Raw genomic sequence first — 26,344 nt, 5'->3', positions numbered from 1 at the left:
TTATGATACAGGTTAGTTCAGCATATATTACCAAGATACAGGGCAGAAATGAGCTGGGAAGTAACTGAGTAGTTATCCGTAATACCAAAGAAAGCCCAGTGAGATAAGAAGCACAGATAGTATAGGCAAAATAATCTATAGCTAACTTTTTCCTAGCATTTTCTACTTGCTAATCATCAGTAAGTGTTACTCTGGTATTTCTGTACTCAACAAGGCTTTGAAACAGTAAAACTTGCCAAATGAAGCACAAAAGATTTTTGGAAGTTTCTCAGTGAGAACTGAACAAGAGATGTTCTCAGTTTAAGAATAGCAATGCAAATTACCTGTAAAACTTTTCCCTGGGGACTTTCTTCAAATGATAGAAGTTGCTGATAAAGCGGTTCCAGCGTTTTTCTTGCTACCTTTGTTTTCTTTTTGGCTATGCAGACTCCATTTTCTAATAGATACACCTTTACATACGGTGCTGAGAAAGAAAGAAAAGTAAGTCCAGATTTTTGCATTATAGCTGCAATATTCTATCACTGTATGCTAAATTTTACCTTTTACTGGATATGTAACTTGTTTGAACAAATCTCCACAAGCAAAAGTAAAATTTATTAACATGCAAAGAATCTCTGCATTTTCTTTATTTTTTCCTTGTATTATTTTTTTCTTTACTTCTTTTCATATGTCCTTTTTTGCAACAAAACAGTTCAGATTTTGACCTGGAAAAATCAGATATTCATAGAATCATAGAGTCTTAGAATGGTTTAGGTTGGAAGGGACCTTAAAGATCACCTAGTTCCAACCCCCTGCTATAGGCAGGGACATCTCCCTCTAGACCAGTTTGCTTGAAGCCCCATCCAGCCTGCTGTTGAATGCTTCCAAGGAGGGGGCATCTACAACCCCTTGGGCAACCTGTATTCCTATATATGACTCTACAGTGTGCAAAATAGGTCTCTTAAGTAAATGAATGACTTGCATTGACTTTAGTGAAATTTGGATCAATGCTCCAAATTGTTAATAATTTAAATAATCTACAAAGTGAAAATTAGAGAAGAAAAGACTTTGACACAATTTTTATTTTAGCAGAAAAGCTCACTAAAAATATCAGCCTATTGTCCTTTTCACAGAATGTCACAGAACATGACATTATAAAATAAGGAGTATCACCTAGTGGTCTACTTTTCAGAACAGGTACCTATTCCACACATCTTGTTGATTCCCCCTTCATCTCCAAGATTATCACTTATATCACCTCTTCAGTGTACACCTTATTTCCAGAGAACCACAGAATGGTTTGGGCTGGAAAAGACCTTAAAGAACACCTAGTTTCAACCTCTCTGCCACAGGCAGGACACCTTCCATCAGATCAGGTTGCACAAAGCCCCAGTTCAACCTGACCTAGAACACTTCCAGGGAGGGCATCCACACCTCTGGGCAATTTATGCCAGTGCCTCACCATTCTCTAAATAATTTTTTTTTTCCCTATATCTAATCTAAAAAGAAAACGCTCTTTTAGTTTACAGTCATTGCTCCTTATCCTGTCACTACATTACCTTATCCTGTCCTTATCCTGTCTTTTTCACATAGTGAAAAAGAGTCTCATCCCAGTTGTCTTTAGGTCCCCTTTAGGTACTGGAATTCTACCTAATTCCCAAGAATGCATTTGCAATTACTCAAATACTTTTGTGCCTTCTGGTAGCAGAGAACAGCCTATTTTTTTTTTCTCCTGAAGTACTGCTGAAAATTATTTTTGTATGCACTCCATGCTTTTATACCATTTCAGTATATTTCTCTATTTCAATGAACGGTATTGTAATTTGTTGACACATGAGTTTGCTAAAAAAAAGTCACCAAAATTGAATTGTAAAGGCTCAGAAGTTGGAAAATTTTTTTGAATTCTATTTTTTTCAGTAGAACTCCATGCATGGTGCCAAGATTTTTCTTCCTTACCTGGCAGTGTCTTTGAACCTGGTTTTACAACAAGGCCACGGGCTCGGATAATTTCTACTTCCAATTGTCCTTTCTTGTCCATCATTCCTACCTGGATATCTCCTAGAAGGCAAACAAAGAAAGAAATTCTAGAATGAGTATTTGACAACTTCTCTTTTCTGAATTCCACCAGTAAGTACAATCCAGATTCGAATACTACTTGGTAATTTAATACCTATTCTCTTCACTGCTACTTATGCAATAAAACAATGAAAGAGCCCTGCAATAACATCTCACCTCCCTTTTCCGTTGCTCTCACTACTTCAAATTACATTCTTTTTTAAGAATTTCAGAGACATGAAGGCAGCAAGGGTATTAGTACAAAGCAGCTCTGTAAAACTGCATAGAACCATTTCACTCTTGCTCTAGTTTACGAAAAGGTATGAAAAAGTACTTCTGAATGTATAGAATCTGTGGACATGACAATTACAACTACTTTGCACCTAAATCCGTATTTTTGTTCAATACTACTCAAGTAATTCAAAGAAAGAATAGGTCTCATAGCCACATTTCAAAAATGGAATACTAAAGAAGAACAGATAAAGGATTGAATTTTTCAAGGCATCTTTCTACTTTTAAATATCCTTACGAAAATCCACAACTATGTTCTACTTTGGCTCAGGATATAATTCTTAACTATAGACTTAACTAAGTTGTTAAAAATCACAAGGAGAATCCTTGTTTTAAGAATTAGAATCTATTTAATTTCTATGTTCTAATTACCAGACTCAGTATATCACCTTTAAAGGACACAAATGCTTACCCATTGATGGTGTTGCCAAGGTCTGTCGCCCTACAAGCTGGGCAGGACCAAGCCCATCCAGAAAGTCACTGAACTGGCTGTCTGCAGCCAACCTCACACCAGGGAAAATCAAACTGAAAAAAAATATTGGAAAAAAAACCAGTAAATACTCTTGAACTTGCCTTTTGTTTTGGTTAGCTTTCTAGATTTTTGTCTTTATCATTCACATTTTTGGTAACACTGCTTACAATCTGATCAGCAACTGCTTGAGAAAACAGTAATTTTCTACATGACCAATTAAAAGAAAAATACAAAAGACTAATGAGATTTGTAATGACCAATCATAAATGAATGTCCATCTCAAGTGCATACAGCGCAGCAACTCAAACCAGTACCAATTTAACAATATACCAGTAAAGGTCTATTGTTCAGTGCTGTGAATACCAGTAAAAAAGATCTATCCACAACAAGAGTGTTCTGGGCAGAGCCTTGGACCTGCCATTCAGTGGTCTTTAACTTGGGCTTCTATGAAAACCATGACACAGGACAATTAAAACATATGACAGCCTCACATGTCTGCTCACATCCATTACTCAGGATTAATTAGCAGAATCTTTGAGAAATTCTTTATTCCAGTGGATGGGACCTGGAAATGCTCACTCTAGAAATTCTTGGCTTTGCAGAACAGAGGAGGTACTCTTGAAGGCAGAGGCTTTCAGAAGAAAAATCAATTTTCCTGTTTAACCCACAGCACTGCACACACTGCATTGTGTGTCTCTGACCCACCAAGTGTCTTTGATGGAGCTGCAGAAACATTCCTCACACTGCCCTTATGAATCATGGAAGGCTCTCTTGGTCACGAGAAGAAACTTAGGGCTTGGTCTCCATGCAGCCCATCAATGACACAAGCTTGTGGGAAAGATTCTGACTCAACAGGACCTACAGCATTCACCTCACTTTCATCTATCAGCACTGCAGAGAAATGTCAGGTGACCACAGCAATGGCTGCAGCTTACTTTCCCTCGGAGCTGTAGCTGTTCATGCTCCCATCTGTCGACTCCCGGCTGGCCTGGCGGGTCATCCAGTTTCTCATCTCCACAGCCAGCCCTGTCTCAGTGCTCCTCTGGACGGTGCTCCGCAGCTTCTTGCCCCCTGCCTCTGCAGAGACAAAAGAGACATCTCCATCACACCGTGGCCACCTGCACATCTCTGCTATGGCCAGAGAACAGCCACTCCATGCTGCAGAAACAGCCGATGCCAGATTGCTGACCTGCACTGAACCTTCCACTTAAAACACATCAGTATTTTTGTAACAGGCGAGCAGTCAGAACACTCAGCATAAGTGCCTTTTAAAGTACCTTTGTTTTGTCACCAGCAGCTTTTCAAGGCAAACAGCATACACAAAACCCAAGTCTAGCTGAGGAGGTAACCAGATTTACAGTAGCCATAATCTAGTCAGTTTAGGGTACGTTTTCTCTTAGTGATTCAATTAGAATGCTGCCATTATGTCAAAACATGCAGTGTCTGAGGAACATTCTAATCCAGCTGAATTATTTTGTTTAAAAGCATTGGTCATTATCTGCTTAATCAAATTACAGACAATTATCCATTAGTGAGGATACAGTAAACAACAAATCAAAGATCCTTCCCATTCTTTATTATGTATTCCCAATATTCTCCTTCCACTTGCTGCTTTAATTTAGCATCAAAAAAGACAGCAGCGTAGTCTGAAACTGTTTCCACCTCCTAGTGTCACATTTGCATCTGCTTTGCACAGCTTAATCTTAGTTGTAAACCCAGCACACTGACTGATAGCTCACATCCTCAGGAGGAGCTCTGAACACTGGGGCTGGCTTAGGTAAGAGGACATACTGCAAGAGGAAAGGGCTGTAGACTTCAGCAGTCCCACTTGGTGTCATTCTGTCCTACAGACTGCAGTGTGGGTTGAGGTATTCAACAACCGTATCCCAGCCCATCCAGTAAGCAGGGATACAGATTGGATAAAGAACATGGGAATTGCAGTGAGATGGGAAATAGATACCCCAAACATCTTGAAAACCCACTGCCCCTTGTCAAAAAATGGGACACAGTTCAATATTTATCAATAATGAAACATTTCTATATAAGTATTACGAAAGGCTAATTCGTGCCTTGTTGTCATTGCTCATTAAAGGACTTCTACACATTCCTTAAAATGCTGAGGCCTCCAGTACAAAAAAGATGCAGAGCTCTTGGAATGAGTCCAGATGATCAGAGGTCTGGAGCACCTCTCCTATGATGAAAGGATGAGGGAACTGGGCTTGTTTAGCTTGGAGAAGAGAAGATTTAAGGGAGACTTCATTGTGGCCTTCCAATACTTGAAGGGAGCTTATAAACAGGAGGGGAAATGGCTGTTTACAAGGGTGGATAGTGACAGGACAAGGGGGAATGGTTTTAAACTGAGACAGGGGAGGTTTAGGTTAGATATTAGGAGGAAGTTTATCACAGAGAGGGCAGTGACACACTGGAACAGGTTGCTCAAGGAGGTTGTGGATGCCCCATCCCTGGAGGCATTCAAGGCCAGGCTGGATGTGGCTTTGGGCAGCCTGGTCTGGTGGTTGGTGATCCTGCACATAGCAGAGGGTTGAAACCAGATGATTATTGTGGTCCTTTTCAACCCAGGCCATTCTATGATTCTGTGATTCTATGATGACTTTTAATCAGTACATGTATATAACAACAAAAACTCTAATTTTACTCTAGATCTTCAGCTACCTTCATACCTAAAGAGTGAAATCATTTTTATTTCTTCTACTATGACACAACTAATTCTGAAAATGCCATTATCTGAAACAATGAATACAAAGACACAAAGCTAACATGGCATATGGATTATAAAGGGCAGAAATCAACAATTGGGTTGTAGTGTTCCAAGTGTCTACTGCTCCAATTTTTGTATTAAACTAATGAAAGCTGACAGCTGACTTCCAACACTGTTCCAGTGTTGATCTAAAATCCAATCATTCAGGTCAAAGAAATACTGCCACAAAATGCCTGAAAAATTTTTTACCACTGTCTTGTAGAGAAGGTACATTACATTTCAGTTACATGTGAAAGAGACACAGCTCCTGAAGCCCCATGCTTTTTTTCATTAAAGTATTGTTACAGGATGTTACCCTTCCATTGTAGGATGGCTTAGCGTTCATTTTTGTTCAGTCCTGTTGAACAGTGGCCATTTTCATTTCATTATTGTAGATGTGAATTATACAAATTTAATGGAATGACTCCATCTTACATGATTCGTCTACTTTTCCTATCATCTCTCACAGATTTGGGCATTTGGGATCAATAAGAATTTGACTACATGATATATAGAGTAGCCTTCACTAATTAGCAAGGCAGAATCTTTTTCTGAATTTGAATGAAAATTTTGCATGCCTTCACCCTAGCAAAATATTCACAGAAAAAAATCAACACAAAAGTTGTGTATCAATTTACTGAGAAATTAGGACACAAGTACTGCAATTCAAGTCACAGCGACACATGTTTCACCAGCTGTTGTTAGCATCCCTCTGATCCAGCATTCCTTTCCCACATTATTTTAACTGAAATAAGTACTCTGGTTCACAGAAAAGCAAGCCAACAGCTGATAAGGCACAACTTGTTTACAGCCTGAAATTGAATGTGCACTGTAGATCAAATTTAGTATAAATGCAGGTGGTACACAGGAATTTTGACTCTAATACTGAACTGAAGGAAGACCAATATAAAACTATGTGACTATTTTCAAGCTTTCAGCAGAAAAAGGCATAGCTCTCTGATAGCGTCCAAAGAGAAAGATCTGACCTTTCAGCAGTAACACTCCTAATCATGATGTTGATGTTTCTTGAAATTAGAACTGAAGATTTTAACAGCAAAATGGCAACTAGGAACAGAAGTACAGAAGACAGACAGTATATTTAAAAGTTCTTCTTTTTCTTCTAATACAGATTATTTCACAAAACCAGTTCTGAAAACAAACGTACGGTTCAATGAGCCCTACTGAGGTGATGCCATTCCCTAGTCAGATCAATAACATTGGGATGCATCTGCCACTGACAAAGAAGTAAACACGCAACTGGTGCCACTGTAAAGTGGCAGTCTGGATTTGTAAACACGAAGTATTTATATATACACATTCACTTCACACAGTTTTTAACACTTCCCCACCTCCTAAATGAAAGGATGCAGAAATAAGAGAATGAGTAGAGTATTTTGTTGCTAAGTATGTTGCTGACCACCTAAACTGAAAATAATTTTTCTCACAATTTACTCAACTCTGATGAAGAACACTGGAAATGTTCTCCAAATTAGTATAATCTAATAGCCCTAAAAAGAAGAAATTTCTCTTATGTCCTCATCAGCAAATATGGAATATATTATCTGAAAAACACTAGCTCAGAATCTTATGGCCATATTGCAAGGAGTGGAATAAATTATGAGAAATAATTGTTCTGGCATTTATGAAAGCACATTCATTCCTACAGTTAATCACACTGGTAATTTAACTAATGTGGTTACTGCAAATAGACTCCACAGGCCACATTTTCTAAATGACATGTGGAATTATTCGCTCCCACAACTTGGAGTGCAAATCATTTGCAAATTAGGGATGTGACACTCCTGCAATGATCTTCCACATCAAATGGGGGCAAGTTGCAATCTACAGTGAGCAGAACGGATCACCTTCTGTGAGCAGGAATGTAGCCAGATGAAAACTGTTGCCAGTGGGGGAAAGCACAAGGCCTCAGCTCGCCCTCAGCAAGCGCTGGATGCAGAGTGCTGGGAGACACTGCTGGCCCTAGCTGATCCCAACTGGCTATGTTGGTCTCCACCAGGTATGGGATCTCCTAGCAGGACTTGCTGGGAATATGGGGCAGCTATGGATTCAGAAACACTCTAGTGCCTGGGGGGCCACTTGCCACTGCGGCAAGAAGGCTGGATGAAATTGGTTCTGTATTTTCAGGTAAACTCAGAAGGAAGACTGAAGTGACCATTTTTCAAGAGTAAAAGTATCTGGAAAATTGCTCTGGGCATGTTAAGAACAAGTTAAAAAAAAAGTCTATTTAGCAACAGTTGATCCTACCCAAGACTAGAGGACAGGGTAGCTGCTGAGTCCCATTCCACACACAGTTCTTGCATGGCCTGAGTCTTGTCTGCACTGAAACAGGCATTTAGCTCTTGTTTAAGCACCACAGCTGACTGGTTTCTTTGCTTGCATCGCCCACAGACTCCAGATGGCCAACATGGAATTAGGATCTACTAATTTAAGCAGGATATGGGAAACCCAGATTCCACCATCACCTTGATGTAAGTATTTGAGCCCATCTTACTGCTTCTCAAAAGCAGTGCTAACCACCAGCTTGTTAAGCGTTCCGTTACAGTCATCCCAATGAAGTTTCTCCTCAGTATATGATGCAAGAAGCCCAAAGAACAGTGCCAGGAGTAGCCATAACCAGGGACTTTTCTTTCGCACTTTAAGTAAGAAGGGAGGATTTGTGCTTCTTCTTCCCGTGCAAATCTCATTGTAAAACGCTGAGAAATTCAGACTGGGATGGCAATGGCCTGCTGTAGGAACCCAAAGCAGTGCTGCCCTCAGTATGGATGCACTTCAGAGTGGAAGCAGCCAGTTGGGCAAAGTCTGACACAGCCTAGGCTTAAACAGCCTGAGACTGCATAATGCTCCCAAAGTCCTATACAAAATCCTGTCCTACAGCATGGGAGGAAGTAACTGCCAAAAGACAGAGCCTTGCAACTTCTGATCAGAAAAGATTTTTTAAATTTCTTGGGAACTATTGTTAGTTTTTCATTTTTAGTCAAAAAATACTTTTTCACTCTTGTCCTGTGCCTTTCTGTTTCCTCCTCTTGGCTCTGGTCACAATGGAAGCATGGGTAATTAAGGTTAACAAGACAGTACCTAAGAAAAAGTGAAAGAAAGAGAGAACTGAATGAAATAATCAGCTGCAAAACTGCCGCTTGGGTTTCTGGTCAGTACTGCATGTAGAAGGTTCTGGGTTCCATTCTCAATGAATATTTGGGACTCAAGAAGCAGCCACCATGAATCTCAGCTGTTTATGGGGTAAAAAGCTTAGACCAGGTTGCAGCATCCTTTGCCGGTATTTTACTTCCCTTTCACAGCAAGACTGGTCACACTTTCAGTGTGGAACAGATGCCCCTGGCTTGCTGTGGCCAAATGATGTGAAGTCAGTTCGTCACACCCGGCTCCAAAGCAGTGCTGTTGTTTACGGCAGGCACCTACTCTTTATTTTCTCCCATATTTTATGACTTTGAACATTATTCTGCCACTTTAATTTTCCTGCTCTGTTCATGATCATTCTCCTGCTAGACTTAAGCAACTCTTCAGCAAATGTTTAAGAGCATCAGAAAATAAAAACTACTTTTGCCTGCACGGGGCATCAGTTTAAGCTTTTTAACAAAAGCTTTTGTAATATTTTTACAAGACTGAGGTGTTAACAAGAGCCATATTTACCATGTAGTGGCAATTACCTTAATGTTCCTAAAATTCCTGTATCCCCTGTATTATTATACAGAATCAATGGCGAGCATACTGCACACAAAATGGCCAAACTGGTGCCTCTGGCAGCTCTCAGCTTGTTTCCAATACCTGTGCTGGGTACTGCTCCTCGAGATCCTGGCTGTGCATGTACAGAACCACAGCAGGGAGGTTTGCTGCTCAGCCATTCCCTTAACCAGGAATTACCCCTGATAAGAGATCCCACTTGCTGAGAGCCATCTCAGGGAGCCTGCCTGGCAGCATGGAGGCACTGCTGGTGCTCCTGCCACTCTCAGGCACCTCCATTTCTCTGCTGGTTACTTGGCCCTGGCTATATAACAGCAAAACAGCTGTGCAGACTCTTGGTTAGCTCCTCTGGTTTATAGATGCTGAGTACAGATTTTGACTGCAACATTAACACGGCAGGGGATGTTTTTAAGTATAATACTTTACAGTACAAATCGAAGCAGCAAATTCCTGTTTCCATACGTTCCAAATTTCCTCAGTATTTCAGAAAAGATACTTCTATCCTCTGTTTCTTTTTGCACCTGCATATCCTTTGTACTGACATCAGAAACTGCAGCCTCTAGAGGGAAAATCTTTGGCTTTATCTTTTTACTTTCTAACTCAGTCCTTACAGCTTTCCAACTAAACTAATGACACATCCATGCATCTCATTAAAAAATATGACTCTTGTGTGATGGATATTTACCTAAGCACATTTGAAATGGAACAATCAAAACACTAAGTTTGCCCTGTTCAAATGATAACAATATAACCTTCTGATTTTATGTGCAAATAAAAGAAAATATTTCTAATATTTTTTTAATTGCCTACTTGGCTCATAAGGAGGTCAGGACAGCTCTATTAAGGTTATGTTTTGCTTTTTTTTTGACTGCATGGCCAGGAAGGACAGCAAACACAACTGTACGTGACCACTTAGGCCTGTCCAGCACAGTTGCAGAAGTTTCTGTGTCTGTTTCTGTTAGGACCACAGCTTTTCCAAGTGTACTCAGAGGACCCACCAGCCAACAGCCTTTTACAACTGCTGGAAGACCAAACACAAAGACATGACAATGGAAAACTCCAATGCCCCAAGAACCAAGTGACCTGAATGAACAGTATTTTAGGTACCCTCCCTTAGGCAGGTGATACGAGTGTTCTGGCAATTGAAACCTACCAGGTCTGACTTTGTGTGTGTTCTGGAAGTGTCAAAACAGAATGGTAGTATTTTTTATCCGCTTTGTACATCTTGTACAGTAATGTACATGACTACAAAAAGTGCAAAGCAGTGGGAAATCAACCTAATCCCTAAGCTATTAAAATTCTGAATAAGTAAACCAAGAAATTATGTAGTATTACATTCTGATTTTACATAACATTTACATTAGGAATCACTACATAGGTACATGACTTCACCACAAGAAATTATTAAACCCAGCCTTTGATTTTGCCAGTGACAAAGGATGAGTAAAAATAAACCATCAAAACTGCAGTTCCGAGTTACAACACCATTATGTTTACATGCACATGCAGTTTCCTGGATGATGAACATTATTGGGCACTCACTGCAAACAGTTACTCCATGTAGTGCCAAGAGCACATTACAACTTCTGAAACAGTGAAGAGGGTTTCTATAATGAGAAGCTTATAAAAGCTTCTTAATTTTTATTTTATATGAATTGAGAGATATTTTCTAAACATGTAGTAATACTAGCAATGCCATTCTTTAACTCAATCCTTTTTATTTTTAGTACAGCAAGAGTCATTACATCCATTATCAGAAGGATCTGTGCAGCGTTTTTGAATGATGTACCAAGTGTGCTGAAACAATTCAACATGTTCTATTAGGACTTAATGAGATAGATGATGCCAAGTAGTTGGATGGCTACTGAGATTACACAAATTAGAAACAGATCTTTCTCCTAGCTTTGTCTAAGATGAGTAATGGTACCATGCAAATATCATTATTTAAATAACCACAGTTCCCAGAACTCTGACATTTCACACTGTAAAGACCCATTTCCAAACTACTGCTGTTAAACATTTCGCTCCAGAATTGCAAAGGTGGCAACCCAGCATGGCACTGCTCTGACTGCACCGTTGATCTTATCACTGAGAAATGGCAATTGCAGCATGTAGATGTAAGTCAGAAGGCTTTTTCAGGTTGATGGAAGTACCACCAGGGATGAGACCTGCTGTACACTGTACTTTTGTGGCTGCTGCTGCAGCCATGCCTGAGCCATCTGTCAGCTGTTCAGGTAGATGCTGCTGAGTAACCAAAGCTCAGAAAAGAAACACAACAAATGTAGAAGAAATACAGCATTACAATTCTGCTGGGCATATCCATCATATAGTCAGGTTGTACTTCAAACATTAATCCTTCCGCAATCTATTCCACTTTTCTCTGTAGTTTTTCCAGCCAGTTCCCAGATTCCACGTGTCTTTTTTTCCAGACATTTTCTTTACTTTGCTCACAACAGTATAGCTATTTCTATGCTTCTTATTTAAAAGGTCTTATCCACCTCAGTATTTACATCATTCACCAAAACAGTACCTGGTAAAACCACCTGGACTGAAAAAAGGCTAACACATTGCTGGAAATGACTTCTGTGCTGCCTCTGCCCTGGAGTCAGCCAGAAGAGCGGGACGGATGGGAGACCCCAGTCTCACAGCATGGATGGAGAGGCAGACCTGGTGCAGTGCTCGAGCAGCAAGCATGAAAAAACTACTGGACATAAACTTTGATGTCATACAGATTTATCCTCCAAATGAGCCAGGAGATAGGCAGTAAACAGTCTCTGGTCTGTTAGTATCAATCAAGCCTACGGTCCTTAAAGCTCTGCCTTTTACAGCCCCTCTGTAAGGCTGTGCACCTTTCCTTCATTTTCCACTTTCAATCTGCCTATGCACACTGCACACAAACAAGGTCATCTTTACCAGCAAGGCCAAAAAGTAGGCCAATTCCCCCAAGAAGATGCAGTTATTCTCATTTTCGTCACTGCCTGATATTCTTGCTACTACTTTATTCCTTTTAAGAGGATAATTTTAAAGCATAACTACTTCATGTGCAGGATTCTCTTCACTTTAATAATTACCACGTTAATGAATTTATTGTTACTACTTCCCCCATTTTCTATTTCTGGTTAAATTATTGTCTGCTTGTTATTGTCTACTGGGACCTCTGGAGGGACAGTGTGGCCTAACCACAGAACAGAATCCAGGAACTGTACAGCTTTATTCCAGCTCTACAAGTGAGCAGATGATTAATCTGTGAGTAATGCCACTGAAACCAATAACAGCGCTCAACCACACAGTTAAGTGTACACTTAAAGTAGTCTTGATCATTCACTAACTAGCATCAATGGCAATATTCCTGCTTGCAGCTATGTGGGATTGAACAGTTCAAGCAAGTTGAATTCTAGCAAGTTTTCCAGATAGTTGTCAGCTGGAAACAACAGCATATAATGTGTTTCAGTTCCCACTGAACCCCTCTAGCAACACTCATGTTATCTCTTATAGTAGACATCATTATGCAGAACTGTAATGTATCTTCTCAGCTAACACAACTCATTCTTGCTATTTTTGGCATGATTGTCTTGGGCTGAAGAACATTCTGTGGCTTTTTTTCTCAATTGCCTTTTGTTTTTCTAACATATTGGGATACCAAGATTCTTTCCAGTTTTTTTTTCTGAATTAATTTGTGTCTTAAATTATTGTAAATTATCTCTTGAATTGTCTTCAACACCTGCAAAACATTTGACTTTCCCCTTGAATCTTACAGCTCCAATACCATTCAAAAACTCAGTGTTTTGGCAACAATATGAAATTGAAATATACTCCCTCTTGGAGGGTGTATTTCTACACACAGGTCTTGCCATGAGCAGCAGTTCCATAGCTGCACTCCTGACAACCTGCCATTTAACAGCATATTCCATCACCCCAGAGTAAATGCCAGGCAGAAGTGAATGTAAATAGAGTACGAAAAGGAAACTGCGGCACAAATTTATTACAGCAAACAATAGACATGGTGTAATGTGAGGAAGTACCAAGTTAGCAGTCCCACTCATAAAAACAGACACAGGCTTTCTACTGACCACACGCAAACAGAGCCTCTGCTTTTGTTTCTCTGTACAGAATACCTGTCCTTCTTACCCAAAAGAATTCACTTGCTTGAGCACATTATCCAATCAAGCATAGGAAAGTTTGGTAAACTCAAATCCACTGCTTTCTAACTTGTTATGTGCATAAAACTTGGTACTACATCTACATGGACATCTAAAAGGATGTCACAAACACGTACAGTAGAAACTCCCAAGTTATTTACTGACAACATTTCCTTTAATCTCAACAGAGCAGGGATTGAGAGACCAAATATGAGGCTTAAGATGCTTCAAGAGCTGTTTTGGAATTTGCCCTCTGTACCCAACACCTCTCTTCACCACGTCCCATATGTAAATCCTTTCCAAGCACCACTGGATGCCAATTCTCATTCTGCAATACAGGCTGTGCCCTTTATCATAAATGAAGCTACCAAAGTATGCAAGTGACATGCTGTGTACACCTCGACACTTTGGTAGAAGATTTAATTTGCTCTGGTACCATATGAAGTGATAATTCTGGGTGTGCACAGGCAGAAGTAAATCAACGATGAAGATTTTACCTGTGTTTGCTAAACACAGGTAAGAATAATAAACTCATTTAGAAATAAAAAACACAGGGACAAATTTGAAGGACTCATGTAACTGATCATCAGGTTGGAAATGCTCCCTGGAGTTAAGGCTCCCTGGACTGTAAGCCTGGCTGACTCATGGCAAGCTGGTGCCCATCTCAGGGCTGGAGAACTGCAGTCTTGCCACAGCTTCTTCAGCACAGTGCAGCTGGGATGCCCAGGCTTCTTTAATCAACTGACACTCAAATGTACCTTCTTGTTCATGGTGTTCTAAAAATGGCTTCTGAATTTCTTCCTATTAATACCTCTATTAAGTTTCAGTGACTTCCAAATTTGAAATTATGCATTTCCTTCCATACCCAATGGGCCAGTGTGTTCATTTCAGGAGTCAATGAACAGTAGTCTTTAAGGGAGTACCACAAATAAGTGCCCCAAAAGATATGATTCTCTATTTGTATTAAAAGCATGATCGAATAGGAAGTGTAAAAGCACTCCCATTGCAGGTTGTCCTTTTTTAACCTATCCATCATACATGGAAATAACTACTTCTTGAAGGTCATTCACAGAAATAACTACTTCTTGAGGCTGTGTAACTTACAAAGTGGGTTTAACACTTTGCTTTTACAGATCAAACTGTAAAAGAGAAGTGCATGAACATGTGAGTGCACATACCACTCCAATTAATGGACAGCAGAAGTACAGACATATAATTGCATAAAAGCACTCCAAAGACAAAAAAATCCAACTTGAAGGCAGGGGTGACTTGCAATAAATCAATCCCATGGCATTTTTTTCTTGATGGTCCCAGAGGGCACTAGGGAAAGAAGCTCAGCTGCTGTGCCTGCCATGCCTCTGTTACCTGGATGTCTGAAGAAATTCAGCTGCATAGGAATAACACAGTACTTGTGTCTCTAGTTTTCATCTGCATTAAACAAATTCCTTTTTGAAGCGTACTCAACAGCCGTATAGGATCATATAACATAGATCAACATAACATGTAAAAAAGTCAGTATGTAAACTCTTGTCACTTGCTTAATGAACTTGCCAGCACTAACTAAAAAAGAATTGCAGTTGAAATATCATTAAATTATCAGATATTCCCTACTGATTAAGTTCAGATTTCTTCAGACCAGTGAACAGTTTAAGACATACAAAAATCTCAACTGAGCAATAAAGTTTTTTCTAGAGAAGTAAAGAAAACAGGCCAGAACAAAATAAATCGATACTGTGAGTGTGCACAGGACTGATGCAATTATTGTACAATCGGGACTGAAAAGACAACAATTCTAGAATGGACAGAAGAATAATCTTGAAAGAACACCTAAGTATGTTTAGTACCATTTATGACACTATCAGTCCTTTAAATATGTGTGTTTTAAGCTGCATAGTTTATTAGCAAGTCAGAAGATCAAGCAAAATGCCCTCTGAATCCTTTCCTGCAGCCTACTGACAATTTTTTGCAGTCTGCTTCCCTGTTTACAGCAGGGAATAGGCAAAGCACAGAAGGACGTTTTGCCCCAGGGAGCAGCTCCCTGTTTCTACAGAAGGAGCCACCCTGATGTGTCCTGAGCAGGAGCTCAGGGACAGGCAAGTGACCGACTTCAGCATCTGCATCAAGAAGGAGAGGTACTCTGGGATGAGACTGTGAGGGCTGCTGCGATGGAAAGATCAGTGGAGACAGGTGAAGTGTGGGCACAAAGCTTTGCCACTGCTTGGCCACAAATGTGGAAGGTGACACAATGCTGTGAGGGTGTCTGGAATACAGTTATACACCCATAGCTGATGGGTGCCTAGTAGTATCACACAAATACAGGTATCTTAAAAAACAAAAACAAAAAACCAACAACCTAAGCAAGGTGCAATGTATGCAATTATTCTTAACGGAATTAAAAAATCTTGAATTATTGCTGACAAACACTAGGAAGACTCTTGCTTCTACATGTAGCTACCTGACCCACCACGTGGTTTTCTTTACAAAAAGGCAACTTGTGTCCCAAGGAAAGTCTGGTGTTACACCTCAATACAGACACAACTCTGTTACAACGTTCCCAATGGTAACTGTAACCCTACAGGTTTCTGAATAGCTCGGACTCGCCCCCGATTACACGCAGAATCCCGTTTCTCTTCCTTGTTCTGTAAAGTCCTGGTCCCACAGCAAACCCCCGGGACGGGAGCAGCGCTCCAATGAAGGACTTGGCTTTACGGAGAGAGGACTCGTGTGAGCTGCACGCTGTGCTGCCACCTCCAAGGAGCGCTTACACGGCCAGTGTACTTTGACAGGGGACGCCCGAACGAGCCCACATAGTCCCAGAGATCTGCCCGTGAGGATAGCGTCGTTTCTTTTCACCACGAAGAAAACGCAAAAGACACAAGCCCTCTTCCCCCTTTCTATGTAACCAGCGCCTGGTCATTAACTTCATGCCCAAGGTGATGCTTGGCACCCCCGCGCTCCTTTTCCCCTCTCCATCCGCCGGCACGGTGACCGTCCGGAGCCCACCGGCCCCGCGCGCCCCGGAGCTCCTCTCACCTCTGTCCTCCTCCTCCAGCGAGTTCATGCAAGGGAAGTACACCGCCAGCGCCTCGAAGGAGGCGGAGAGGCTGCTCCGGCTCTGCGACCGCTGCATGCTGCGCCCGCCGGCCGCCGTCTGCCGGCCCATCTTGGCCGAGCGGCACCCGCCCTTGGCGCGGTACAAGAAGCGCGGCGTCTTGGCGGCGGGCGGGGGGCGGCGGGGCCGCGCCTGGGAGCGCTGGGCGGGCTGAGCGCCGCGGAGCTCCGCTCTGCCCCGCCGCCTCCGCGGCTGTCGGGTAGCGGGGCCGCCGTTCGGCGTGAGGAGGCGGGGGCGGGCCGGCGGGAGCAGCGCCCGGCGCGCCTCGGGCAGCGGCGGAGCGCGGTGCCCGGCGGGCGGGAGACAGAGAAGCGGCGTCCCGCAGGCACCGCCCGCAAACTTTGTTTCTCCCCGCCCCAGCCCCAACCCCGGCCCCGACTCCAGCCCTAGCTGTGTCGAGCAGGAGAGGGGAGGGAGGGAGAGAGCGGCGGGGGCCGGCCGAGCGCCGAAGGGGCAGCTGGCAGCGGGGGGAGAGCCGGTTGTGGGAGGACCCGGCGCCCCTGGGCGTACAGCGCTGGGCGCTGGCACACCTGCGGCAGGTGGCCTGCTCCGCCGCAGGCTCTGTGAGCTTGGAGGGGATCAGTCACAGAGAGGCTGAGGCTGGCCATCCCTGCATCCGCCTAAGTCTGTGCCCCTCTGGCCCACCCCTGCTCCAGCCGCACCTTGGCCAGGCTGCTTCTGAGCATCCCCAAGGAGGAGACCACACAGCCTCCGGGCAACCTGTGCCGGTGCTCCGGCACTGCACAGCAGTGCTGCCTGGTGCTCAGAGGGAGCCCTATGCCCATTGCCTCCTATCCAGCAAATGGCCCAGAAGCCCGTGGCCATCAGCTCTGTGAGCCACAGCCAGGTCCCACTGCTCCTCCACTTCTAAAATTTCTTTACTGATACAGGGATATATTTTCTGAATTCACAGAATTTGCTCATAGCTACAAAGCAATAAGAAACTAAAGCACTAGGTATCATTAAAAACAGCTCCAGTCTTCGGCAGCATCAATAACTTCTTCCTCCCTCTAGTTCATGACAGTGCAAAAGCAGGACCAAGCCCTGCACATGGCTGTTTTGTTACTGATGTTACTAGTGGTAGTAAACACATTTTTTTTCCCCCAGAGTTTTCTTATTTAAAAAAAAAAACCAAAAAAAAAAAAAAACCCAAAAAACCCCCCCCAAACTTTAACTCCCCCCAGGTAACAGTAAAGGATATTCAGTTTGATCTAACAAACTGCACAATTTGATGCTGATTGGAACTCTTCACAAATAATATAAATACAGTCACACCTGCAGAATACTTCACTGAATCATGCTTGAAGAACACCACTTGTGCCTGGATAATAACAAAAGAGCATGGACAATCCCCAGACTGTTCCCTGTGCTTTGCTAGGGAACAAAAACTGATCAGAAGCTCAGCACTCAGTAACAGAACTCACGACCACTCAATCTACAGGAGAAAAATGAGTTTTTTGTGAACTGCAGTAACAGCTACTTTTACAACACACACAGTATTTTCATGTCAAGAAAACTGGAATCAAGTATTCCTAACACAAAGTGTTTCAAGCACTTATTTGGGGACAAGATGAATCCTCTCTTCCTCTCCAAATGTTGGCCAGGGCAAACTGCCTGGGCTAGATGTTTCACTCAGGTGTATTCTGAATGGAACTCTTAATTGATGACCCTACATAAGTTGGTATAAAATACCAACTTAATACCACTAAAATACTGTGAAGCAAACATCTCTAAATTCAATAATGATTATGATGATAATAACAGTAATCTCTAATATATAGTTACCACATAATTGGCAAAAATAATAACACACATAGAAGTAATTAATAAAGATATTTTTAAAGTCTTGACTTTAGTTTTCTATCTATAAAGTTTTCTATAAGTTATTTTTCTATAAGTTTTCTATCTATAAAAACAACAGCAGACAACTTCCTTCAACACCTTCATCCCTGTGAGACATGGCAAAAAAGTCAGTTCTTGTGGTTTGATACATCTGAACAACCATTCTTGACTTCATTTGAGGAAGGGATGCACACTGCTTCCAGGCCGCTCCATTGACAGTGAGTGGTCTCAGTGGGAATTCAGATGTGGCCTCAAGGCCATGCATAGAACTGGGAGACCCCATGACCTCTTGCCATGTGTAATAAAATGTATAATATTTTATATATATTTATATAATGTTATAACATATAAATCATTTTCTACCAAGACAATCACTTTAAATGCTCCAGAATCATTTTAACTTCTACTTACTGTTTTCTGTCACCAGTTACAAATAAATAAGAGCCCTGTTAAAGGAACTGCATCCAAACTCTAGCAATTTCAGTGCTAGATATCATGATAAAGCATGAGATTTCCAGGTATTTTTAAAAATTTCCAATAATTTGTTGAAAGAACAGTACATTGCATGAATCCAGGTCAAGCAGAACAAGGTCAAGCATCTGCTATAAATGTACGTATTATCCTGAGGCAATTCTATTTGTAGGCTTTGACATACCATCAAATATTTTGGTTTCTGATCTACAGAACCAGGAAAGCAATTGCTTAGTAGTTGTATTCCCTGAAAATCTAAAAAAAAAAATAAAATAAAATCACATAACAACATGAATTTGTGGCTCTAGATCTTCAGGGCCTGGTCTAAAAACAGGCAGCCAATCCAGAAAAATAATAATGGAAACAAAATATTCTCCACCTTTTCCAATAGTTAGACTATTGTGACTGAGTGTATTCAGCAAATGTGCTCCAACTAAACACAAATTATTAGACTTTAAATGGAGACACTTAGGAAGAACAATGATTTCACAATTCCTTCAGTTCCTTCAGAAAGTACTTTTTTGCTCAAAAAAAAAAGTTGTGTTTCCCCCCCATTGCTAGCTCTATATACTGATCCCAGATGTTATAATTTTCTGGATGTGAGGAATACAACATTATTTGTGTGGAAGATCTTTTATTATTGCCTACTCTGGCTCCCAAATGCAAGAAAAAAGAATACATACTTTGTCATGAAGGGGTCCCTAAAATCCTGTGCACATTTTTAAGAGAATTCTCTGGTTCTGACACTATGGAAAAATGACCAAAAGTTTCTTACCACTGCCTTAAATCTGCAGTTAAGAAGGTGTTCTGGGAATGGGAGTGGGAATGAGTTTTTGCCCCTTTCTTCATCATCATCTCAATCACTGACTGCTGACTTGTTTGCTTTAATCATAGTAGTCTTCAAAAATGACAGTGCAGCTGCCTACCCTTCTGTACATCTTAATTATCTTTAACTTGCACTATGCCCATCAGCTATTAGGTGTAAGATATTACATTTATAATGGAAAAGCTTTAATCCCTTTCCAAAGACATCAACAATTGCGAAAACTTGCTGTGTAATATGTCATCTAAAAGAAGGGTGAGCAGCTTCCACTTAAAACGTAAGGGACAGCCCCCACATCCCTGTGAGATGCAATCCGGGCCAAGTTTTATGTAAGTGAGTTTTGGTCTGTCTTCACATCCTCCAGCCTTCATGGAGTGTTCAATGCATTTCAGAAAGGCAAAACTGATATATATCATCACTGGGCTCCAAAAAAGAGTTAGTTGAATTATCTTACCCTCCAAAAAAAAAACAAAAAAAACCACAGCCTTTATCTAATTCTTGGAATAACTAAATAAATAAATGGAAAAATGAGTATTGGTATTAACTTGGAGGATTTGCAGTTCTACAGATTTTTTATTTAAGCAATACTTCAAGACCATTAAGCAATACTTCAAGATCATTATAAGCGCTGCCTGGTCAGAGTATAGCAGTGTTATCAGATGTACTAACAAGCTGTTTCTCACTGTACTTTGATAAAAGTGAGAACTGTACAGACATCCTCATGCCCACAGAGGGAAATGTGGCAAGTAGGTCCAGCCATGCACAAGAACAAGGCAGGCCCTAGAAAGCTACTGGTCCTTGACAAGATAATGGCTGTTTTTACTGCTTCCCAAAATACAAGAAATTGCTGGTTTTGCCTTAGCATTTTCTTGATTGTAACTAACACCATCATGAAAGCCATTCTAATCCCTGTGTATTCCCAGGCCTCAGTTCCCAGTCCATGGGCCGAGTCCTACACCACTGGTGATCTCCTATTCTACTCGACATTTCATGGTAGCGTGACCACTTTTACATCATATCCTCAGCAATCAGAATACTAGTTTTCTAAATTGCATTTTTAAAAAGTCAATACATTTTGCATTTTCTCAGTGCTCCATATCAAGCAGCCACATTTTTCCCTCTGCTGAAGCGGTAACAGAAAATTTTTCCATTCTGCTTCTTCTGGCATTTGCTACTGGAAGGTCAACTCCACCCTAAATATCAAGCTAGGTCCACAGTACAGATTTCTACCAAAATAGTTTTGCTGACTGACACAGCTGTTCTGAGAGAATTCCCTAGTTGTTACTGCAAGTGTGGTTGTATCAGCAAAAGAGTCTTCTATTAGTGCTGCTTGTTTTGCGTACCCACTTCTGGCCTCATTTGCTGGTACCCAGTGCCAGAAAAGTGCTCCTACCGTTCCCTCTGCCTGAACAGCAGACTTCCACAGTGCTAGAAGTCTATCTGTAAATAATTCGGCCCTAGAAAGGATCATTTAAAAGTCTTGCATGTTTTCAGACCACATACAGATGTGAAGAGCTAAAGGAAACAGCTTTCACGTCTCTTCCAAAACACAGATTTCAATTTCTGAGAAAAAAATCTAGTAATTTTAACAAGGTGTGGAAGGAGAAGTAGTACCTTTTTTTTTTTCCCCCTAGAAACAGGATGCTTTCATGGAGATATCAGTTTTAATTTCTTAAACAATGAAGTAGGATTGCTTGTCCTGCAGTTTGCATTCTGTACCGTGCCTTAACGAGCATAAATGAAATCAAGAAAACTAAATATCTCTCTTGCTTTAATGCTAATATTAGTTATGCTTGAAAGCTGATTGTGCTTATTTAAATAACACATTTAGGTTTCCCCTCTGATATTTACCATAGGACCCCCAAAACAAAATAAATCAGACTTTTTCTAAATTACAGAGGGAGCTGCTAATGGCCCAGCATGCAGTAACACAGCACAGCAAGCTCACAGGTAGCTGGGAGGTCAGCAGTGGAGCAGAAAGCCTTTACACAGCTAAGTATTTCCATTTTGATTAAAGTAATTTCACACCTTCCTGATCACAGGGTAACCTACAAACCACAAGATGTTTGAGTACTCAGGAAAACACTTTATGATACTTCATCAGGGTGAGAAATAAAGAGTGTGGAAATAAAAATGTACATGCTCTTTTAAGGTTGTTTTTTTTTTTTAAAGTCTGTTTTCCGATTTTTTTGAGTAAGAACCCCACAGAAAACAATATTAAGCTGTTAAAAAATCCTGATAAAGCATGCATAGAGGCTATCTGCTCTTTACTTAGATGTCAATCCACCTTTTTTTTCTCTGAGACAGAAAATCTGCACAGAATAACCCTCTTTATAATGAAACCCACCACCTTAGAAACAAGCTGCAGGTATTCACATATATTCTCAAATATTATTTCTACTGCCTGTGTACTCCACAGAAGGTTCTCAAAATGTCCTACATGAGGTCAATCTAATTTGTTTCTTAAACTGGAACTTCACGAAACATGATTTGTTTCTGTCTGTAATTCAGTCTTTAGCAGCTAAGTGACCAGAGCAGTGCGGAAAAGCTGTGCTTGAACAGTTTGGGAGCACAGTGTACTGCAACAATGAATGTGCAGAGGTAATGAATGCACTGTGTTGATGCAGCAATCTGCTGGTGTTACCTAACAAGAGATACTGTGGAAAAGCACCCTGTTATTCTGAGCTTTTGTTTTTCCAGGACAAAATAAAATTACTGAGATTAAATGTGTTTTGCCATTGATAGGTGAAAGTGAAAAAAGAAAATGGGGGAAAGCAAGGTACATATCTGCCACCCACTGACCCCTGTCTCTGCAACATCTGGAGCTGAGACTGCTGCTAAAATGCAGGTCTGGTCAGATGTCTGCCATGAGACTATTACATTACCATTGAGTGACAAAAGCTTTGGTGAGTCTGAATGTCAGCAGTGGAAGGGAACATTTATCTTGCAAAGTCAGTAACTAATTTTGGTAGAACCTATAAAAAGTTAATGTACATTAAGCAGGGATTATTTTGCAAAGTTCTGTGCCTATATGTTACCTGTTTTTCTTGACACTGCAGCGAAAACCTGTTGGAAACATCCTACCCCACATCCCTCTGCATTACTGCAGTGCAGAACAGACACAGCTGTGCTGCGTAAAGCCCTGCAGGGACACACTACATCCACCTGCAAAGCACCCTCCTTCCAAACGCCTGCACGTCTCCTGGTGTTCAATTCGCTAAGGAAACACCTTACTTGGAATCCACAGACAGTGCTGGAGGCTGAGCCAGTTTTGTGCACCATCCAGCAAGAACAATGAAAATGGCTCTAGATTCAGAGCAAGATAAATATATATTTTTTATCTACTGATGTCATGTTTAACTGACAAAATCTCAAATTTTAGCTTTATTTTATAATACTTCACACTGTTTGTCTTTTCTGCTGGGGAATGTGTGCTCTTGTCATTACACTGCTCTCATTTCCATGGTGTTTGAGTCACAGCAGTGCCTCTTCAGCCATGATCATATAGTCACATGAATCCCAAAATCCTATTGCTGATGAAAAACACTTTTTTTCTCTTTCACTTGTTTTTGTTCTGGTAATCTACAGCTAGATCTGCGTGAGTAAGTGCTGTACTGAGGCACAATGTGAGACACTGCACTTGATCACTTACTGCTACACTGTAAGAAGTCTCTCACAAAGTATCAATCAGCCTGAACTACTCGTGCTCCTCCCATAAAGCCCTGGTTCAGTAGTTACAGTGGACAGAAATCACTTCCAAAATAGTGTTCTGGATGGTGAGAGAGTTGCACAGTATGGCTTTGCATAATTTGGTGCCAGCTGCACTGAATGCTAGTGAGCAAGCCCATGTGCTTTAAGGCTGATCAGGGGAAACTTATTTCTTTAAGATATGACACTACTGGATATGTCAAGCCACCAGGCTTAAATTTGACTGCAGGTACGAAATACAATGTTTACTTGCCGAACAACTTATTTGACCTCAAATCACTCTGTTACAGATAACTTAGGAAAGAAGTAAGCTGTCTGAAAGCTGCCAATCAGCCATGTTACATTGTATTGAGTTCAAATATGACTTCAAATATGATTCAAAAGACTGTACATAAAGTTTTAATTGCTGTGAGTAACCTGAAACTCTCATAAACCTTTCACACTTGGCAGATCATCCTGTGTCAAACTCCCACCACTTCTTGGGTGTGTGTGTGGCTAGTGGTACGTGTATGGTCTGGCCAGATGCAGGCATTGGCAGCATGCTCCTGCCTTGCCAAACCACCCTGCATGTGGAGTTCTCCTACTCCACAGTTAGTTCTGTCAAAAACATCACTGCAGCCTTCCAAGAAATAACTAACACACTCTACCTTCTCACATGTACATATAACCTAAGAAAACTTCCGAGGTCCATGGCTTCCCCACTCTGAAGCCATGGGCCAATTCACAGACATCCAACAGGCAGCTTGCATTCTGTACCCAGCTCAGGCTACTGCCCACCAAGCTGGAATTGCTCCTATTTGCATGTGTGTCTGTCTCTATGAACGTACATGTGTATGTACATGAATATATAAATACATGCACACAGACATGCATAAGAAATGTTATTTCATGATTATCTGCACACATTTGCATCTCTACCATACTAACAATTTTATGTCACAGAAAGTATAGGAGTAGATGGAGTGAAAAAAGCAATCAAGACAACAGCCCATCTGTTTAACATAATTCAACAGTAACAAAATAATCTTACATATAAACTGTATGTTAAAAAGAATCAATGAAACCAGTGTTTATTAAAAAAATAAAATCATTAAACTATGTCCCCATAAACTTCAGCTAAGTAGTATGTAAGCTGTTTTACAGAGATGAGAAACTCTCCCTCCTACTTAGAGATCTGTCAGGAACTCTGGCTTCTCAGAACCCAGTAAGTCAAGCCAATAATTCTTTGATTATTTCTCCCCCCTCTGCCCCATTCCTTTTGTTTCAGAAACAAAATAAAATAGATACACATTTTGTTAATTAAAATTCCTTTTTTTTTTTTTTTCTGTATGAATACTGGTTATTGTTACTTTCTAAAATAATCTTTTGTGGATTTAACAAATGTCAGATTTCCATCAGAATTCTGCACCAGCATTTTTGTTTAGAAAGCTCTACAAAACCCACTAATGCAAATGAGTTATTTGAATACAGCTTTTCTACATCTGACTGTTATGTAGTGCGTCAAAGATAGCTTACTCTTTTCTTAATTTTACAATTGTGGGCCTTAAGGTAATTTTTTCATACAGTTTGGTGAGTAAACATCTCCTATTTTTCTCTACACACTATTCTAAGTCAGCCACTCCATGTTTAATAATTTTAATATTTGTGGTCAGTTTGGGGATTATCTTTGGATTCATGGTCACTTAATATATATGTGGCTTCAGTCCTGCATGCATGAAGAGGGAAAAGTGCTCTCTAAACACAAATGTGACAAGAAATTATGTTTTAAACTGACATTTAAATCTTATTCTGCTCTGCAGTGTAATATGTGACAGAAAGCACATATACTGCACAGTTAAACTGCTGGTGCTGGTGTCTGTTAAAGTCACGAGGCCGTGTCTTGGCTTTGCTTACACCTGTGTAATAGAGGGACACTCCCTGACCTCCTCTAGGTTAACTTTACATTTGGGGTTTCATAGAAGTCTATAAAATAAACACAGAAATCAGCTGAATTATGCCTTTTTTCTTTTAGAACATCTTTTATAATTAAGCTAACAATATGGCTAGAATGTTGTTCTTAGGAGAGAGGTAATTATTCTTAAATAGAACTAAAGAGAAGTATCTTAATACAGTGTTAAGCTGTTAAAATCGAATAATGAAAAACAGCATTAACATGAGTTACTCACACTACTGCAAAAAGCCAAATAAACTTATGGATAACCTGTCAGAGGAAGGAAAAGAGAAATGCTCCTCCGCAGTATTGAATGCTGTTCTGAATAAACCACACATAAACTTCAGATTTTTGACATCCACAAGGGCCAATGGCCATCAGCCTCCTGTTTTTATGTGCCAGACCAAACAGGGAACCAGAGACAAATATAGACAACCCAGAGAATGAAAATAGCCATAACAAGACAAACCAAAGGCCCAATTATTCAATATCCTGTCTATCAGCATGGCTAATACCAATGCCTGAGAACTGCACGTGAGAGAGAAATAAAAAAACAAGAAAACAAAAAAATATTTATAGTAAGGAACCCCGCTATTTCATCAACCTTTCCTTTCTCAGTTAAAGGCTTTTGTACTACTTGCCATGGCTAAATCCAAGCCTCATTTTGCCTTTTCTCTCTTTGAGCCAATACGTATATTTGGCTCATACAATAATCCACAGAACAGGTCCTGCAGTTTAACTTTGTGCTGCGAGGAAAACTTTCTTTTCTTGGCTTTTTTTTTTTTCTTTTTTCTTTTTTTTTTTTTTTTTTTTTCTTTTTTTTCTTTTTTCTTTTTTTTTTTTTTCCCCTGGCATTTGCATGCAGTTCTCTGTCACTTGCATTACGAAAACTGAATAAATAATTTTGTAGTCACCTGCAGCCATCAATCATCTCCTTCAGTCATTTTTTTTCTTAGCTAAAAAATTCCATCTATGTTTTTCATCACCCTTGTTGCATTTCCCCATACTTGCTTTGGCTCTGTGCCCTTTCTGAAGCTGAGTACC

At 40.7% G+C, this 26,344-nt stretch overlaps 1 protein-coding gene across 8 annotated transcripts in view; it reads right to left on the bottom strand.

Annotated features, from left to right (window-relative positions):
* The window catches only part of RIMS2 (regulating synaptic membrane exocytosis 2), a 433,643-nt gene that overhangs the window by 1,688 nt on the left and 405,611 nt on the right, over positions 1 to 26,344 (bottom strand). For 7 of the 8 annotated variants that reach the window (XM_052704736.1, XM_052704737.1, XM_052704738.1 and 4 more), the window contains 4 exons: positions 3,733 to 3,874; positions 2,738 to 2,850; positions 1,936 to 2,037; positions 324 to 463 (listed from right to left, as the gene is read on the bottom strand). In XM_052704736.1, coding sequence (XP_052560696.1) covers positions 324 to 463; positions 1,936 to 2,037; positions 2,738 to 2,850; positions 3,733 to 3,874 — 497 coding nt within the window. Of the gene's footprint in view, positions 1 to 323; positions 464 to 1,935; positions 2,038 to 2,737; positions 2,851 to 3,732; positions 3,875 to 16,447; positions 16,590 to 26,344 lie in introns of those variants that run through there. The other variant, XM_052704741.1, reaches the window with a different exon arrangement.

Source organism: Tympanuchus pallidicinctus, unplaced genomic scaffold (genome assembly GCF_026119805.1).
Source record: "Tympanuchus pallidicinctus isolate F22 unplaced genomic scaffold, pur_lepc_1.0 scaffold5, whole genome shotgun sequence".
Classification (NCBI taxonomy): domain Eukaryota; kingdom Metazoa; phylum Chordata; class Aves; order Galliformes; family Phasianidae; genus Tympanuchus; species Tympanuchus pallidicinctus.
This window is presented reverse-complemented; position numbering and strand designations above follow the sequence as displayed.